Genomic DNA, 13643 nt, shown 5'->3' with positions numbered 1-13643 from the left:
ATACAACCACGCAATGTCGGATTATTCCTCATACTGCTATTTGACGTCATGGATACACTAAGGAAAGTTACACATATGATATCTACTTGTTTATTTGCATTAAGGTGTCCGTATAATCGAACCAATTAAAAAAAATTCTTTCATTAGATACTTTATTACTAACATTGGTAACGTTTTACATCAACCGGAAGTGTATGAAATTAGACAAATATTCCTTGTCAATCAGGCGAAGGTAGGAAGGATCGCTAGTTAAAATACATTTAAAATTCAGTTTAATTAGTCGTATATACGGTAAGTATTGTTAGGAATAAAATTAGTACCGTGCTATAGAATTGGCGCAACTCTAGATTATCGACATAAACGGCACGTCCCTAGCTGACAGCTGTCAATGTCACTAGAAGTATGGATAGATTGGCGCGCATCCTAAGTCTTGACGAGAAGTAGAGAGACTCAGAGCAATCTGAGTTAAAAGCGACAGTATCAATTAAATAAGTTGTCTAATAGTATTAAGGTAACAGAGAGCTTGCTCGAAATATGTCAAATAGAAAATTTACAATTTAATAGATTAGTATATGTGACAATGTAACTTTTTTAATATCAACTAACTGAATATAGAATTATGTCAGAGCGACGCTATCGTTTGTGATACGCGTAGGAAGGAAGCGAGATTTATCAACGGAAACTCGACTCAAAATTTTATAACAATTAGCATATACTTGAGGCTATGATTAATGTTAACACTAAAAAGCACATCAGTCAAATCACTACGATACTACTAGAACTAGGAGTTTTTTTATATCAACTTCTACCGACTCTTGGTCCGTACTCGTTTTTGCAAAGTTTGTTTTTCTTTTCTTTTTTTTTGTTGTAACTTATAACACTAGTGAGTTCCTTTTTTTTTAATGCACATTTTTTTTCCTAAGTATAATTATACTACTACAAACAAGAGTTAGAGTTCGAACTAGTAGTTACTTCTAGTGAATTTAGTGAAGATAAAAGAAAAGACAAACATACAACTAGAAACTATATATAATTAAAAAAGAAAGTTCAACGTAATTTTATTTTATGGAAAAATTTTAGTAAATTTTTATCAGAATTTTAGTTATTCTTGCATTTAAATTATTCAAGGAAGCAGTCGTTTTGTGCTCGCTTTAACTGTCTCCATCGTATCGGAATGTTATAATGAAATTACAAGAGCAATATAAACGCAACAGGTTGCTACCGTGGAAGTTAATGGTGTAGTTTGGACCAGTCAGTAGTCGGGTATAGTCCGACAAATTTTAGACCGGTGAGATACTGTTATTGCGATTTGATGACACAATAATCCGATAAAGAACCAAATACATTCTCAAACAAGGGATGTTAAACTATCGTAATTTATTTTCACTTACGGCTATCGGATTAGATAATTTTGTCGGACATTATCGCCTGCTCGTTGGACCGAGAGACAACCTGTTCAGAAACTAGAGTTCATGAATGCGTTTTAAAACCGTGATCGACATGAAAGCGTGACAGTTGCGTGTACTGATTTCTGAACGTTGCATAAACATGGCGGCGTAATAGTGACAGAAAGGTTATTTTTGATGTTCAAATGTTATTTAAGTGTCAAATTAGTCGAATCTCCAACTACCCGTTCAATTTAGAACATATTTTGAGTTACATAAGTATGTAGCCGACATGTATAAGTCATTTAGTGTAGGGTTTTTCAAATGCAATCTTCGATTAGACAGTTTATCGATTTCAAGTAGCATTATGATAATGCTAACGGGATTCCAGCTGACAATCGGAATGCCTCAAAGCGTGCGTCAAATCAACATTGTACGTAGCGCCATTCTCCATTCCAGCCCAGTCACGTGCGAATACGTAAATAAATCGTATTGTAGGGACGCAACTCGATTCATTGAATATAAATCGATTTAAATTCGAAACGCTTACGACTTTTTCTTACAATTAATCGTTTACAAATAATTTTACGACGTGTGTCTCTTTTGTTTATTACAGTGTTACGACGAATTTTTTTAAGTATAAATTATTCATGTGTAATAAGTTCAGGAAAATCTTATATTATAACTAAAGGAAAATTTATTTTTCCTTAAGTTTCAGACACAGGTTTTTTTACTTAGAGAAGCATTTTAACATGTCTGTTGAAACTAGTTGTAACTTACGCATGTAACAATCTTCAACAAAGTGTAGTTATTTGTTATATTAAACATACTTATAATATTGTTATCTACAATATAAACCAATAAGTAATTGACGTGATAAACACATTACATAATAGAAACAAGTCGGAAAGTAGGCGCGGTACCGTCAGATAATGTTGTTGACAAGCGACAGTTGCCGCGGATTACCGCTATCAGAAGATGTAAACGAAATCGTACTAGTATTGGGATAAAAGCATGCGGCTTATTTCCCGGTAGTGACCGCTAGATACACTCAACGCCAAAAGTATTGCCATATTTTATATTGACTTACAAATTTAATTAGGAGTCATGAAGATATTGAAAATTACTTAAATGAATTGCATATTACAGTGGATTTTCACTAATGATTGATGGTTGTATCATAATTTGTCCGAAAATACAGGATAAACCTAAATGAATATCAGTTCATGCCTGCTTAGTCGGGGACACTGCCGCGCCCCAAGATAAAAGTATCTGAGTGAAATGAACTCGTGTGTCGCAAGGAATGTAATTGCTCAATTGCCGTTGCTACGGTTACCCGCGTAGATAACACGGGTGTTACCAGTTACAAACAACTGTGTGCATTTTTATACATTTACAGGTTTGAGGAGAACATCAAACAGGCAAGAGTATTATGTAACAAAAATGGCCATAAATCTACATCTACAAGCTAAGATGAAACGTAATTTTCATAAAGAAATAGAATAAACATTATCAAACATTTACAAGAGTCGTGTCATGAAAGGCTATATTTTTTTATTTATTTATAGTGGAAGTAGTAAAATATTATTAGGGAGATGTGTAATTGGAAAGTGGCAACACTGTTATATAAAACACATGTTTGTACTCAGTGGCCCAGTTCCGCTGACATTGCGCCAATTGTTAACGGTATATTATATATTTACTATTACGATAAAAACAGCTATTGCGTTAGTCAAATCGTCATTATCAGTACCATCTAATTTTATATACAAGCCTTATTCTATCAACATCATAAATTGCTTAAATACTGAATACAGAGCGTAAATATAAAGGGCTTTTTAAAAATGGAGCCGGCGTAGACATTTTAACAAGCTCTTGCTCTTTATTCGAGAAAACTTTCTAGTAATTTTTCTCATTCAACGTCTTTGTTTAATTTTTAAATTCACAGATAGTACTTTGAAAGAGGCATGAAAGACGGTATTAATATGCAGTAATTTAGTACCGCCTTAATAATGTCTTTATGTTTTAACACAAACAAATTAACACGATCTGTTGATAATCAAGCCACTTTCTTGGGTCTATTTAATTTGGGTCTACATTTGCCGCGGGCACAACAGGTTAGCCGTGCTCTAGTTTTCCCGGTATTTCATATAAAAACCCGCGTTGCTTGACCGTTGCTGTAAAAGCCTGTCTTATGCAACGGAAACAAAGCCTGCTTTACTTGTAATCCGATTGTGGCATGTAAGGCGTTGCTGAGACACTGCAACTCAATAAGCAACTTTATGTTCATTAATTTTAGACTGTGATTTCCTTGATTGGTGTTGATATTAGCCATGTATCGGAATATTTTCACATTCTCTGTCCGTGTGTACGTGCTGCGTTCGGGCCGTGAGAAGCGAGTCGTGCATACCGGCACGCCTAATATGTTCAAAATGTACGATTTTCCAAACGCACTCGTATAACAGAAGCCTTATTATTATTCTTTAAGTGCTTTTTAATTGGAATAATCATAAATGACTAGGGTTGCCACAAATTTAGTGATTGTGAAATAATTTGTTTTTTTCTATTTTCTTCATTCTTCTACTCAATTCATTTGTTTCATACATGTGATATATACGAGTATAGTAATAGATAACGATTTAAATTGAATTTTTCAAATAGTTTTTAAATTAAAAGTTGCACTCAAACATCGTGTGTTATAAAAAAATCTAAGCACTTCACTATAATCTAATACGTTACTGAAATATTATTACTAAATGATCATACAATGCATAGGAAAGTCTTTAACTGATGATACTCATGGTTAACCGAGTTCTTAGTGATTCCATAACGATTACGTCGCCGTTAACATTCCGTCCGCTCGTACTGATTACAATCGGACCTCATTATTGTTGTCACAATTAACAGCGAATAATTAACGATTAAAAGCGAACAACACTATACGAATATTTATATTAATCTGTAAAGTAAAATAAGGTTAACATGAAGTCTTATACGACTTAAATTTTTATTTAATTTTAATAAATCTGAAATTATAAGGCAACCTTCATAAGTTAAGATTAATATGTATGCTTGGGAAATACGATTATATAATTATGACTAAAACTGGTTAATTCGAATTTTACATTTAATCATAAAGATCCTGTAGCTCTGTGGTTCAACACCTAAGTCAATAAATAAAAAAGTATATCTGCAGTGGAAACCCACAGTTAGATTAACTGTTTGCTAGTAAGGTCAAGATTACGCAGACAATCTAGCTTATTGCTTAAATTGAAACTTCCCATAATGCTATCTCTTTCTGACACAACGGGACGTCAGCCGAGGTCCCGTGTCCCGCGCATCTATACACCGCACACGTGACTTTTCAACTCTTTATTACGCAGGGTTGTAGAAAATTACAAATTTAAAACACATACGACGTACATTAATATATTGCAATATTGTTTTAACTAAGTGGCATTTAAAATGAAAAAAAAAATACTCAATGCATTGTAAATATTACTAAAAAATTAAATATTTTTTTGAATTTCACATTAGGAGAACTAAAAAGCATTGGAGTTATATTAATCGCGGTAGTTAAAAGTAAATCAACTACAATCTAATTTTGGACAACCCTATCTTGAGTAAGAGTACAATGGATGTTTTAACATAGACTAACTGTCAGCTATATTGTTTGACCCCACGCCACTTTGAAGGCACCAGTTTAAAAAAAAGATGTTTTATTATTGTTAACAATGGAACATATTCATTTGCAATCATTAAAAATAAATGAAGACGTTTAACAATGTTGACAGTTTGTTATTTACAAATATAACATACTATTGAAATTATGTGTAACTTTTTTTCAATAAGGTGACTAACGATCAAACGAATACCTGAATTCGCAGATATAAAGTAACGACTGCTGTCTATAGATATTCGCAATTGCAAAAGCATGCCTACCTTTTTTGTAAAGGCGATCGCACAGAAAGAGATTCCCATGTCATATAAGAAAAGTCTAGGGAAAGAGATTAAAATTAGGTCTTCGGCACACTCATTAGACGAAACGCGGTATTACATCGCCTTTACGTCTTCTGTGTGGTTTATACCAAATGATCAGAATTAATATTTTAAATTGTTAGTTTGATATAAACAAAAATTTACTTACGGAGATCTACTACGATACTGATTAGAATTCAAAGGATTCTGACTCACTGGACTTACCTGCAAAAACAAAATGACTCATTAATATTGACCGCATTTATTTCATTGATTGAAAAGATGTACATTTATTGGTTGTATTTAACATTTCATAATTACACAACTATCGAAATGAAAGTAAACTTCGAAAAAATTGAGGGAAAGATGTTAGGGCCTGTCCCACCACTATCTGATAGGCTCAGATAGCTTAAAAGTGACGTCACTGTCAAATAAGAGAACAAAAGCCGCAATTTTCATCACATATTTTATACGTTCGATTGTTATCAGACAATTTAAAATTTGGTGGGACGGGCCCTTAAGGTAAACAACCACAATAGGTAGCTCGTGTGAAAAATCTAAAGTACTTTTTACTGATAATCTTTATAAAGGAAAAGAAATTACACAAAAAGATGCTATTAGTTTTTACCAAAGATAAAAAACTAATAAATGATAGAAAATTTCCTGCGACGCTTATCGTAATCTAGTATCCAATAGATAGACGATATCCCTAGAATGTTATGATAAAGGAATGCTAAGAATGTTGTACCAAGACACCAGCAGTTGCTGCGAATCTGTTCTTTATGAGGCAACTTTCACTGATCTTTTATCACGGTGCCATTGTGAAGGACAATAGATTCTCACTTTCACAAGCCCTCTGATCGCCTGGTACTTGATTGATTTACAGACAATAAATAACAGTACATTGTTGGCAGAATTCCAAAGCGTTTCATATAATGGATGTCCGTTAGTTTATTTAAAAGATAAAACTGCTTTTTAAAAAGGTGTATTTTGAAGTAATGTATTCAACAAAATTAGATATGATCGTTATTTTAAAATTATTGTATTAATTATTTTAGAGTTGCAAGTTCCAAAAATGTTTTGTTTTTTATATCTTTTTTTTTTCTAGAACAAACATCAATCAAAAATGATACTGTCGTTATATAACCATCATCGGATACGTGCGCGGATTTAATCGATATGCTATTATTAAGTCTGTAATTATTTTATCAAATTAATGCAAATCTTTTGTAAACATCTCTTATCAGTTACAAGCGCACGTGTGAATTTAAAAAAAAACGTAACCGCAATAACTATGCGTTGATTTTATTTAATCTGTGATAACATGTGATCATTCGATTCCATCTTAATTAAAAAAATATACTCACTAGTGAATTGAACGACTTTGAACATTTAAAACCTTTTTTCAGCAGATACAAATTCTTTAATCTTATATGATTGACTTGCCTTAACATCCGTATGAAAGGACGCGACTCTTACTTAACCTAAAAATAGACTTGGTTGCCGACGCTATCATTGCGCAAGCAGGGGCGGGGGTCCGGACAAATTGCTCCTACCACTTGTATCTGACATTTAAAGAACCAGAATGCTGTCGACCTTACTTATAAAGTTCTTACAAGATTGTTAAACCTTCTATAAGTTACCTAAGTTAATTATGTTATCCCAATCAAAGTATTTTACTCAAAAATTTAAATTAGACTTTTTTTAGAATAAAATCATTTGAGCTATGTTTTGATACTGAGACTCTGTATATTGTCGTTTTAAACTCATGGGTGGCTTTACAATATGAAGGATATTATTGGATAGCTATGGATACCTATAATACTTCTTGGTCTACCCCTTTAGTATACGACTGTGAGTATAAGAGTATAGCGTGCAAATGCAATCAACCGTCTAAAAACTGCGTGCATCTGTTAGAGACGCTAACCAACTGTCTTAAAACAGGATATCAGCTTAATTACCCTATACTTTCATTACAAACACCTCTCCCAGTTACTTTTCGACTTTCAAATCTGTCGTTTTATCATGCAAGATGTCATTTACTTCATTTTAGGCTTTATCTTTGTCTCTATCCGTCTATCTTGTATGTTCACGACTGCAGTAATGTTTACCACGCTATTTTTCCCTCTTCATTGCTATTGGTATACTCCATACGTACTCTACTTATTAATAGAAACTGTAAGTACGATAATAACCAAAATTAACTGCACATTTGTTAATTATTTTCGTTAAATACAAGGAAAATAATAAAAAACAAAACCGACTTCCAAACAAAATACACTAAAAACGAAACATTCTCAAAAAAACAATACGCTAAAAAGTAACAAAATAATTCCTTAAAAATAGTAAACCTCCCTTATTGTAGCTATTATGTCTATATTGTACAATTATTATTGCTTTGTTATCGGTGTCAGCCGACGTATGCAGTGACATTTCTACGTAAGGCTTTCTACATTTTTACCATAATAATTGACAATCGAACGTATAGTAACGTTTAAGTAATGAATCTAAACTGACTGATTAACTGAGAATTAAATTCTGTATCAAGTAAATAGAATCACTGACATCAACTTCTGTCTTCCCATTGCTGGACATATGCCAAACTTAACAATGGATAAAAATTATTTAAGGAAAATTAACTTAAAATATGGCCATTGAATCAATACTATGTATTTTTTCCTGATATATATAATAATTTATAAATAGTGCAATATGTTATCAAGGATTTTATGACGTAAAAAATATTAATAAATAATAACTGGTTACAATAATTAACAAAAAAATAACGTCGCGTTCATTAAAAGTCCTTCTACTGTGACGAATGAAATGAGTAGTATTATTCAATTATTAACTTTAAATCAATTCGGAAACAATTTTCGGCAATGGAAACCCACGGCAATCTTTGTATGTATCTTAGTTTTTTTTCTATCAAAAATCTTAAGATATATTGTGATAATTCTAACCCGCTGTATAGTCAACCCCGGCTGGGCGCAGCCAGTTGGCCTTCGTACCAGCCCGCACCACCGGCGACATACTTCGCTATACTCTCTCCACACATTGCAATACACTGCAATATGTGTTACCGTAAAACTACAAATACCGTCACTTTATATTTTAACTAAAGATGTAAAATAACAGCCAAATGTCAGTAACATGTTCAGATTCTTATTTTAATGTTACTTTTTCGTAAGTGGTCACTAGTTTGTCGGGAACTCAACTTTGATATTAAGATAAGATGGGTTTAATTAAGTTGTTAAGTCATTAGTATTTGAAACCGACGAAGTAGAATTAAAAAAATTAATACTCAAAATTATAGTTCATCGGAATCTATGCATCGTTTTTTAATTAGTAAATATAGCTAAGGACGTTTATTTCCTATCCATTTCACTGAAATTTCACTCTATGCGAAATAGAATTTGTAAAATATTCATCATTTAACATTTTAAATGCATTTTCATAACACATCAGTCAGTCGGAACGTGAAAATTGGCAAAAAATGATTATTCAGTGAACGATTGCATTTTTTTAACCCAGTTTAGAGGCTTGCAACACCAAGCTGTTTCTATGTCAGCGAACTATAATAAATCAGACGGAAATTACGCAATTCAGTTGACAAACTGGTGCATCTTATTAGAGGAGATGCGTGCTTTTTAATACAGCTGCATATGTATGCAAAAATTTTTTTTTGCTATCACGAAATTCTATCATCATAGATCTTAAATCGTTTATAATAATCTAAGACCTAATTTTTAAACTGACCGAGTTTTTACGTAGCAAGATTTGGATCTTGTTGAATAGGGAAATTTATTTGACCTAAATCTAAAGTCTCATAATCAAAACACTTTAACGATTTTTAATCTTACGGGATAGAGCAGACAACATAAATAACGTTATTAAACGATATAATGTACTAAATATGGGACGATCTTATTTATCATAAAACGAGTAGTTAATAAATTTAGATTTATCGAAATTTCCGTAACAAGTTTTTTTTATGATTACAGATTATTAAAACAATGTCACAGACATTTACAGTGGTAGTGCCCGCTTTAACTTCTTAACAAGAATGGGCCAAGACGCCCGGTGTAATATCACGACCATACACAAGACAGACGTGAAGTGGCCTAATTTAAGTCCCTTTCTCTTTACCTCCCTTTTCTTATAAGGAGAGTATTGGAAGGGGAAGTGGATTTGACGGTGGAGGATATGCATAGGAAGGGGAAGTGTTCTCTTTATGTGCGTCGCGTCTTCTGTCGGATAAGGGTAGGCAAAGCAACTGCAATTGCGGATGTGTATGGACAGGCGGTCGCTTTCCATATCGGTGGATTCAGGTGGCCGGTTGCTCGTTTGTCATCTTATATTATAAAAAAAAGAGACAAAGTACTACGTCTATGGATTTTCCCGTGTGGGTAATTTTCTAAAGTTTATATTTAATTTGCGATTAAATGCAATAACAATCTTAATTGGCACTGCACGTTTTTACTCATGGAATCATAAGAAAAAAAAACAAGTTCTGTAATTGACTTTGATAGGAACCATCAAGGGCGTTAATATGATAAATATTATTTCGTAAATAACCTTTCCTTTCCGTACGAACAACTGTCAATTTATATTGACTGGATTGCGAAAGTCAACTCGATAGAAAAAAAAGCAAAGTCCAATGATGTAATCAGACACGGCCACTGCTAAGTTTTCATTGATGATTAAATGTGGTTAAATGGGCGTTTTTTTCTAATAGATACTTCCAACAGAGAATCAAGTCAAGATCTTTTGAATGTTATAAACTATTATATTTGCTTTATTCTCTTGGAATTGTCAATTGGTGTACCATAATTATTTATTTAAATTAGAATTGACGAGTAAATCTCAGTGCAAAAGTGAATATTTTAAAAACAAACAAAAATATCAGTACCTACATATTAATTGCGTGAAGGTAAAAGCACCGTAGAGGGAGATTGTTTATCCGAAATTGGTATAAATGTGAACGTGTACAGGTTTCTGATGTCTTCTCACAGCTCGATATTAAGATCAACTTTACCTAATATGAGACAGACACTTAAGGTCTGCAAGTGCAGCCCATTGCCGTGTGAATGACGAGGTCTGTACAAAACGACATTCAAAATAAATCAATTTATGTTTAAAATACAAACCAATAGCCAATTCTTTAATCCTTGTCCAAACATGGAACTAGGACAAGGAAGGCCGACACCAAATAACTGGGAAAAGGCAAAGATAGAAGAAGAAGATTTTAAAAATACAGATTTAGTTACAAAAGATTAAAATATGTGTTACAAAAACTGCAATAGTTACCCTCTGTCATAGCATTGTCTGATAAATTTAGTCACCAAAAGCGTTGCTTGCAAAGCATTTTGTTAACATACATTTCTCCAATATTAAATAGTAAATTTATCGTAATAAACAACAGGCTGGTTGTGCTTAACAATATTCTCTCTGAATTATAATAGTTGGCATAAGTACTGCACGAACTTAATAAATCCGGAACACGTGCGCTGCATGCATTTACGTCATATAAAACCTTGATTGGCATTTCGCAAACGACCGCCGCTCTCAAAGCTGCATTTCACGCTGCTAAACAATCGATTGTTGTCCAATAAATGTTATCTGCAGAGCTATGCATTCAACTATGTTGTCATTGACAATATAATCAAAATATATAAATACTAGCTGTTCCCGTGCGACTTTATCCGCGTAAAATTATGAAAAAATTTATTATATCGTTCACCTGTGTAAAATTATCAATTGCAAATGTCAAAATTACATGACACGATGACAAACCATGGCAACCTTGCTTCCTTGATGTTGGCAGCAACTTATGGTCTCTTTCCCACATTAGGGTTTTTATCCAAAATATTTACCCTGTAAGTTTAATGGCGTGAAAATATATAGCCTAAAGCGTGACGTTAGTGTAGGGCCTGTTATTAAAAAAAGGATTATTCAAAAATATGCTGTAATTTCTGACATCTTAGGCAACAAAGAAGTGTGCGTTTACGCTTTATTATTAGAGTATAGAAGTATAGGTATGTCAGGCCAATATATAAATAAGTAAGTATCTAAATATATGGACGAAAACCTCAGTGGGTTAATGAGCTAAATAAACTCAAAAAGAATTGTAAAAATCATATCCAAATATTGAGTGATCTTAGATTTCAATTTTGTCCCCAACTTATTTACTCATCGGAATTTATCTGTAATTCTGACAAGAGATGATGTTTTAATTTTAATTTATTACTTGTAATGGTCGATTTGTCAAAGCAATATCTGTTGCATCATTTAGAAAGTGTACCGTTAAGAAATGTAACAAACGAGCGTTTAAATCTCCTCGCGTGCCGTACGTCAAGATTCTCGCCAAGGGAGACGAGTTTATGTGCCACTAGCAAACTGGCAGCAGAGCCGATGTGAATTGCAACTTTTGACATTTCTAAATGTTGCAATTCATTGGTATTCCGACGCTATTCGGTGAAATATTACGGAATAAAAAGAAATTATCGTTTTTTATAAAAACTTCAGACACCGCAGGTATTATAACTGTAATATTCAGTTCCTGGTTTGTAAATAAATGTCATTTACTTACGAGAGTCAATCAATTATGTGTCGTTAATTTCGATCATAGTAATATTATTAAAGGTTCCGACCAGCCTTTTACATTAACTGATGCGTTATAAAACGTGGGGCTTAGTAGGTACTAAGGCTGTATAGGTTACAACCTTACAAATAAAAGCGATATAAAGTTAAACTTAGGAATAAAACTTACACTTAGTTTATTCCGAAGTTTATACCGCGTTTATTTGTAATCATGATAGTGTTTAAGTTATCTGTTAATCTTTACTACAGAGGTGATATGTGTCTTCTCGTTTGTATATTTTTTAATTGACATAAAATAGTTATTACATTATTGAATCTCCTGTTACGTAAAGCATAAAATGTAATAAAACAGCACAGAGATAAAACTATTTATAGACTAGCGTGACCTAATAATAGGTCTCATTGTATATTATCGCATAGTTAAATAAATATAATTATTGTCAATAAAGGCAGGAGTGACAATGAGTCGCGTGTTAGTACGTTTCGTGATCGACTAGCCACGCATTGCTTCCCATACTTTTAATTACACTGCATTGTTAACTGAACGGAAACAAGCATTGTACTCGCGGCAAATCGCAACAAACTCCTCGCCGACGGAAATAATATTATCGCAAGACTTAACACTCACAAGCAAGTAAGTGAATGATGTTCGTAGCTCAGCTTGAAGTAGAAGAATAAAAAATATGTACCATAGAAGAAATGAATAACTTCTTTTTGGATGTTGGTTAAACGAGAGTATACAGGCTGTCGCGAAATGTTGATGTTAAACAAAATAAAGTGTGAACTTTAACATTTTTATGCCACACTATATGCAGGCTTCAATAACAAAGGCAAGGAATAAAAAATCTGGTATGGGCTAATTATTTAGCTGTTAGAAATGAAGCATTCTACAAAAAATGGTACAAATGCAATCAAAAGACTGTTTTTTTTATATAAGAAATACCAAACAAATACTGTTAACGAAAGTTTACAAAAACGTTTAAAGCGAACGAATCTTTTATTCGTTAGAAAAGCGCGGTCATTTTCACCGATCTCTTAACGTTTAATGGTTTTATTATCGAGTGGCAGATAGCGTGCCGAATTCTCGGCTACGATTCTCGGAAAACATGGAAGAGTTTAATTTTAAAATGACTGTAATAGATCAATAGAATCTATAGAAACAACTTTACGGTACTTCTTGGCGGAAATGTATTATTTTTATTAAAATTGTCTATCTCTGCCGACATGTAACTCTTATCATTGGTGTGTAACAAGTTTCAATACAAACAAAACGCAGATGCAACTTGTTTGAGAGCAGCGGCGTGAATAAGAGCACGCGTGAGCGCGTAGATCTCTGATAAGATAGTGGCTATCGTGGGAATGGTCTCACTCGCGCCATCTAGTGCTACGTTCACCATCTCTCATCATTGATAGTTGCCATACTATGATTGACAAGAAAATCATATGCACCTGTCATAATTTAGTGTTGCAACGTAAAATACTAATAGGAAATTTTAAGGTTTTTAAAAAATACATAGTTAATATGTGCAAAAATAGGAGACACATTACATTTTACAAAACATTTTCAAACGAACAACTTTGAACATTACAATCATGATGTTATAAAACGTTGCTAACGACAGAAAAAAAATGCTCTGCTATCCGTACGAAGTCGGGGTTGTTAGTACTATTCAGTTA

The 13643-nt window shown here is 33.1% G+C and overlaps 1 protein-coding gene across 1 annotated transcript in view; it reads right to left on the bottom strand.

Annotated features, from left to right (window-relative positions):
- LOC106103326 (cyclic AMP response element-binding protein A-like) overlaps positions 1-13643 on the bottom strand; it is a 76276-nt gene that overhangs the window by 24655 nt on the left and 37978 nt on the right. The window contains exon 2 of the mRNA XM_013283063.1: positions 5580-5588. Within this exon, the coding sequence (XP_013138517.1) occupies positions 5580-5588 (9 nt within the window). The remainder of the gene's footprint in view (positions 1-5579; positions 5589-13643) is intronic.

The sequence above is a fragment of the Papilio polytes genome, unplaced genomic scaffold (genome assembly GCF_000836215.1).
Source record: "Papilio polytes unplaced genomic scaffold, Ppol_1.0 DF823823.1, whole genome shotgun sequence".
Taxonomy (NCBI): domain Eukaryota; kingdom Metazoa; phylum Arthropoda; class Insecta; order Lepidoptera; family Papilionidae; genus Papilio; species Papilio polytes.
Note: the sequence above shows the minus strand (reverse complement) of the source record. Positions and strands in the feature narration are given on the sequence as shown.